Source organism: Cydia pomonella, chromosome 16 (assembly GCF_033807575.1).
Source record: "Cydia pomonella isolate Wapato2018A chromosome 16, ilCydPomo1, whole genome shotgun sequence".
NCBI classification, from domain to species: Eukaryota; Metazoa; Arthropoda; class Insecta; order Lepidoptera; family Tortricidae; genus Cydia; species Cydia pomonella.
The window spans coordinates 15,906,769-15,913,401 of record NC_084718.1 but is presented as its reverse complement, the minus strand read 5'-3'; the positions used below and the strand labels follow the sequence as shown (position 1 = coordinate 15,913,401).

The 6,633-nt window shown below is 34.6% G+C and overlaps 1 protein-coding gene across 1 annotated transcript in view; it reads left to right on the top strand.

Annotated features, from left to right (window-relative positions):
- The first annotated feature begins 3,846 nt into the window (after nt 1–3,846).
- LOC133526637 (dorsal root ganglia homeobox protein) overlaps nt 3,847–6,633 on the top strand; it is a 99,698-nt gene continuing 96,911 nt past the window's right edge. The window contains exons 1-2 of the mRNA XM_061863329.1: nt 3,847–3,895; nt 5,056–5,264. Coding sequence (XP_061719313.1) covers nt 3,847–3,895; nt 5,056–5,264 — 258 coding nt within the window. The remainder of the gene's footprint in view (nt 3,896–5,055; nt 5,265–6,633) is intronic.

The window sequence follows — 6,633 nt, the reverse complement described above, 5'->3', positions numbered from 1 at the left end:
AAAACGTGAAACAAAAACTTTATAAATACTTTCAATTAGAACTATAGCGAACATGATCGATACAGCCCGGTTCGTTATTGAGTTATTGCAAAAAGTCTTCTTTTCTTAGTAAAAAGATTCTACTTACTTCCTTATGCTATAGGAGTACATGATACTTACTAATAGCCCCCGTTTGGCTTATTTAGACAGAATGGTAACTACGGAACCCAACATTGAGCATGGCCCGACATGCTCTTGGCGATTTTATTGATTCGTAGTTTCTTATCGTATTTGATATCAATTTCAGTTTAAAATCTAGACATATTTAATTTTTTTCGTAATCTTTTTTTTTATTATATTTATCATTTATGCAATTCTTAAAAACACAAGTAACTTAAAATACAACACGATACATTCGTTAAAATAATAATAAAAACAAAAAGATACAGATTAAAAAATAAATCTAAAATAATCCACCCTGAATCGTACCCGGCTCAAAGGTCCCCATTATTCAAGGTTTAAAATTGATATATCGTTGAGGTAATGCATATAACTAAACCAACCTATAATACAATTATTCAATACAAATATTTTTTATTGCTCACCAATAACAATTGAAAGATTTCAGATTTCAGATTTTTATTTATAAACATACAATACAGTTTACATGTCAAAATGCAACATACGTATTAAGCTTATAACTAAAACTATGTCGCTAAAGAGAGATCTCTTCCAGACAGCTAAAAATAGTGTCCTACAATTTTTTATCGTATGAAACAGCACAGCCCGACCAATGGACCCGCCAACTAAATTATCTCTCATTACTGTCGTATTATCGAATGTGGCAATTATCTCAGGCGCGGATACAAGATTTGGCTTAGGGGGGGGCCATTTTGAGAAAATCATATATTTTTGCACAGAAAATAAGGTAAAAAAAAATTTACTCAATTTAGTAATGTGAGAGCCAGGGTTTTAGGGGGGGGCATTGCCCCTATGCCCCCCCCCCCTTGTATCCGCGCCTGAATTATCTGGCATTCTATTATACTTTGGGCACAGGTGCGTGACTCTTGTACTAATGTACCTCGCACATGGAGTGACCAATCTATACCTTATTGCAATAAGGGAAGGCTTATAAATGGTTCCTTGAGAAATGTAACTTTATATGTATGGTTCACATCAAAGGTTTGTAATATATTCCCAAGGAATGTACAAAATGTATATAGGTTATTCTTTTTTTATGTAGGGCAGTCAAATAATTCTAATTACCTATGTTTTTGCTGGCTATTATTTTTAAGACTACCTGTTTCGCATTGTTTTTTTGTTATTTTATAAGCTTAAGATTTCGCTGAAAACTTAACGTCGTTGCACTACGTGCTCTGAGGGCCTGTGCTCAAATCACGCGAGGTTCGATACCGGTCACGAAAAAATCACGACAGATCACGTTGGGGTTGAGGTAAAGAGACCTCACGTGTATTTTTCTACAGTGAACGAAACTAAGAAAAAGTATGTACCTACTATATGAGTATACTTTTTCTCAGTTTTGTTAAACATAAATCTTCACGTCGCACTTTAAAATAGCCAGTCTATTTTATGAAATTTCTATTGGAGCGCGTATTATAAATACACATCACATTCATAACCAAAATAGAAAAATAAACAACATTAGTAAATTTTGTTTTTTTTTTTTTCTTATTTATTTTTATATAGTAATATAAAAAAATTGAATGACAAAAAATCAGAAAAATACACGTGAAGTTATATGGGGGACGAGGGATATCCAAGATCCTCACCAAATATCACCAAGGGGGAGGATGGGGTTAAAAAGTAGTCGAAAAACCTCGCATGATTTGTGCTCAAGCCCTGATACATGCTGAGTGGTATACTCTTTGGGACAACAAATATCTATGTCACATGTTTAACATCTGATAATTTTAAGAATAGGTATTGCCAACGCCATCCAGTGAGGGAACATTGCCTGCCTCATGGGCACCCTTCGATCGCTCGATTTCGTGTTCTGCCTTTAAATCTATCTCCACTAATTTAAATGCTAGTAATAGAATTGAAAGCGAGTGGTCAGTTCTATTAGATTCCCAATTTCTATCGCTCGTATTTCATAAATAGCATTTCGCCGTTTTCCACAGATTTTCGACTGACGAAATCGAGCGCTCGGGATTCAGAGATCGGCCCCAGGGTGATTTTCCATAGGTAGGTATTTTAATATTTTAATTTACGATTCTTTGTTGTATTCGATTTAATTTAAGTCTATATTTAATAAGATTGTGAATAAACTATTTTCATTTTTTTCATTTATACAAATCTAAAACTGCAGAAGATATTTATTTACTAATAGATTAATAGCCTATTAGGCAATCAGTCGAGTCGTTGTATGGGGCACGGTAGTGACTCCACCAAGACGAGCAAAGCGAAGCGCAAGGGCGCTGCCTACCTTTTCTCGAATATAATTATGCATTAGGATGCAAACTGCATTAAGATATTTTATAGATTATTAGCTAACATATACAATGCATTCCTGTTATTCCTCATCAGGGACATTGGGCTCGCAGAAGATTTTTTTTTCCATTTGTTGGGATCTTGACCTACTCTCAGCTCTATCTAGCTCTATTACCTATATAGGTATAAAAAAAGAATAAACTATATTAGGATATTGTATAGCTTACTAGCTAACGTATACGATGCATTCCTGTTATTCTTCATAAGGGACCGCCCTATGTCCTATGTCAGAAGAAATTTTATTTTCCATTTGTCGGGATCTTGAGCGGTTACTCCCAGCTCTTTCCAGCTCACATTACTTACATATATATATATATAATGGCTATGATTTGCCAACGTTCGTAATGTAAGTACCAAAAACCAAAATGTGTAAAATACGAGTACGTAATATTTTGGGCTGAACACTTAAAAAAAAGATGTGCCGCACCTCCGATCTCCGACGGCGCACGGACCTCTTCTTCTTCTTAATAACCTGTCGCTGCAACAATCATCTGTCAAGATGCTGTGGCCAATGATGACTTTGTCGCAAAATTAGTCGGTCAAGTTTTACATCGTGTATGATGATTTAAATATTCTATTTAACGATTTATATTTGATAAATAAGTACCTAGTCACAAAAATGAAAAAAGAAACATATTAATTCAAAATATTCTCGAATCAACTATATAGTAAGTATTCAGAGTTAATAAGGTTAAGTAAAAAGCTCTGCAAAAATGTATTTTGCATGAAAAAAAAAAAATCTCATGTAAGTGAATATGTTTTATATTCTTATGAGATATAAAGATCTTTAAACCTTAAAATAACTGGAAATTTTTTACATTTTACAAGCTTTTATTTAAGTTGCAATGTACTTACCTATGTACGAGTATGTTTAAATGTTTGTACGAGTCAAATCTTGCATGATAAATTTGACTCACTTCTCGGTTTCCGATGAAGCTGAAGTCGGGTGACAATGCAATATTATTACGCGCGTGCGATAGACATGCAGACAGGCGGGTAAATGTACGAAATTCTTCGTGTTTAGCGTTCCGTTCTCACTTTATTCATTTGAACTTTAAAACTCTTTTAGTCGAACGGGGACAGCCGCTTTTCCATACAAGCGTAGTCCCCATTTTCCTTTCTGGAAATTGACATTATGGTAAATATTTTTAAATAATTTGATGTATATTAACCATAGCTGTGCCCGTACGTTTAACTTTTTTCGATTTTTTGACTACTGTAAAATTTAGGCGAGTAAAACAGATTTTAAACAAATTTTTAGATACTCTTATAATGTTTAGAAATTCGCAAAAAATCAAATGTAGGGGGTATAGCTGTAGTTGATATACAACATATTGTGTCAAAATATTATTAATAATGTTAATATCCAAAGAGGAACACAATTCAGTTAGTGAACAAGATGCATGTAACCTGGTAGAAATATCGGGAGCTCAAAAACGATATAAAAGGCAATCTCGGTTTATATCCCGGTCGATTTAAGTCTAGTGAAATTAACTGTGAATCATTCAAAACTGTTAAATTTAATAAATGTTTTTTTTTTTAAATATATATTGCGGTGTTTTTTAATATGTTAATTGTAAAAATTAATTATATAATGTAAAATGAAAAAAAATAGAAGAGGTTACTGTTCCATTGAACCACCTAAGCGTGTATCATTCAAAACTGTTAAATTTAATAAATTTTTTTTTTTTCGTTGCGGTGCCGGTGTTTTTTAATGTGTTAATTGTAAAAATTTGTTATATAATGCAAAATGAAAAAATAGAAGAGGTTACTGTCCCATTGAACAAATTAAATTACTTGATTTATAAATAATTATGTCTCTACATTGTCAAATACATTCTGCCCTGAACCCTGGTTAGAGTGAACCATATTAAAGTTTAACTAAGTACGGCTTGTGTTTAGATAGTTTTATTCAATAATAAGCAAATTAACTGTTTTTAATGCGTATTTAAACCGAAATGGACTGATTTGCGTCTATAGATTAAATAGTAGGGTGTCTAATTAAAGTAGCACAAATTAAAATATTTTCATAAAAGTAATTTCATTTGAAGTATTTATTTGTTAAAATTAAAAATAAATTAGGAAAAGTTTTTCTTTATTTAAAATTTAGTGTATTTACCTAAAACTGATACAATAACAATAGTAACGTACTTTATATAATGTTACTAAGTTTCTCAAAAAAAAATCGGACTAAGTTCATCATTTTCCTCAAGCCAAGACTAATGAAGTTTACCTTTAATACAAAGGGGATTAAAAAACACGACAAAATGCTGCTTAGACGAATTAGAGAGTGATCAGAGCAGCAACTTGATTAGTCCTCCTCCCTAATCCGCCCAACGGTCACTTAATTCTCTTTTAAAGCAATCTTTTCGGCCGCTAAAAGTATTTCCAAACGTATAAATAATTTAACGAACGAGGACGTAAAGTTTGCGACCGCCTCACATGCAAATCGAGTCAAGCGCTACGTCTCGCTCTAACCTATATTTGTTTAACGCGTGTGCACGAGACGAGAGACCGCGGATGCAAGAGAGAGAGGGAGGCAGTCGGTAGTTGCGTTCTACTAAGTGAATCAGTGCCCGCGCTCGCTATTAAATCAGGGCGAGAGGTGGGGAGGGGGAGTCGGCGGGTGGGGTTTGTTTGCGAGGCCGAGGGCGGTTTCAGTCTGGCGCGAGCGCTCGCGCGGTGTGGATGTGCGCGCGGTGACCGCGTGTGTACGGAGTTGGCGGGAACATTCCCGCCCACAAAACGACAAAATATTTTCAGACGCTAATAAGGTAATGTGTTTGTGGTGTTTTCAAGGTTTGCTGAGTGGTTGTATAAGGTTTGGTTCGAAGTTTTAATTTTCGCTGAAAGTTTTTAAAACTTTTTTTAGGTAATGGCCATATGAGGCAGCAGTATTTTAATTTCATATTAACAATCAGAAATACTTGACTAACATATGCCGGCAACCTTTTTAACAGCTTTTTTCAACGAGCGCGATCGTGTCGCCGCCGGTACGAAGTTTTGTCTTATTTATCAGACTGCGGCGAAATGAGCTGGATATTGTATATCTTACATATCAGACTACGGCGGTTTAAAGGTTAATTTTAATGATCTTATTTGGTCATAATAGGTTATTCAAGTATTGACGAAAGATATATATTTACCCCCTTATTCATAAACGTGTACTAAAGTTACGGTGCCGCTGATTATCGTTTGTCCCTTTCCATCATACCAATACGTCGGAAAGGGACAAACGATGATCAGCGGCATCGTAACTTTAGTACACGTTTATGAATAAGGGGGTAATTGATTATTAAAATAACTTATGAAATATTTGACAAAAGCTAAATTTTAACCCAAAAAAAAAGCGCAACCATAATAATTTAATAGAGAATATGCGCTACGCGCCTACGGCGGCGTAGCACCTGCTACGCGCGCACGTGTGTTTCGTAGCGCGACTGAAGTAAGTGAAGGAAAATCTTAATATCTTGGATTGTAAACGCGTAAGTAAAAGTTTTTGTAAAGTACACATCATTTACTAAGCGATAAACCTTATAAAAGCGACGACTTATAAATGTGACAATTTCTTAAATGAATTATTTAATATATATTTTTTCTTCTGTCTGTTTCATTTAAACCAACACAACGTCGGGGATAGTGCAATACCGCGTCACTAACAAATGCAGTAAGGTCCAATTACCTTGTACATTGTTTGAATTTCGAACTCTTACGACTTTGTTAGTTGCGCGGTATTGCACTATCCCCGACGACAAGCCTTCTTGGCTTACCGTGGGGCTTAGACAATTTGTGTAAGAATATCCCTATAATATAATAATATTTACTTTGAATAATGAAATATTGTTTAGTTTTGACCGACATGGGGGCGTATTCAGATTTAAGCGATCTCGATATGTACATTTCGCGCGCACTCATATTATTCCTAGACGGATGCAATGTTCATCACGGATTAGCCGCGATATCGCAGTAACAATATCGCATGATGCCACATATGGTATTAAGAGCGATTTATGTTTATAAAGTTTTTCTTTTTTACAACAAAATTTAATTAAATTCATGGTAAATGCTGTGATATCTTTTGACATTTTTAGTATATTTGACAATCAGAAAGACTGGTGCTCCCTACCGGATCGTAGATTAATT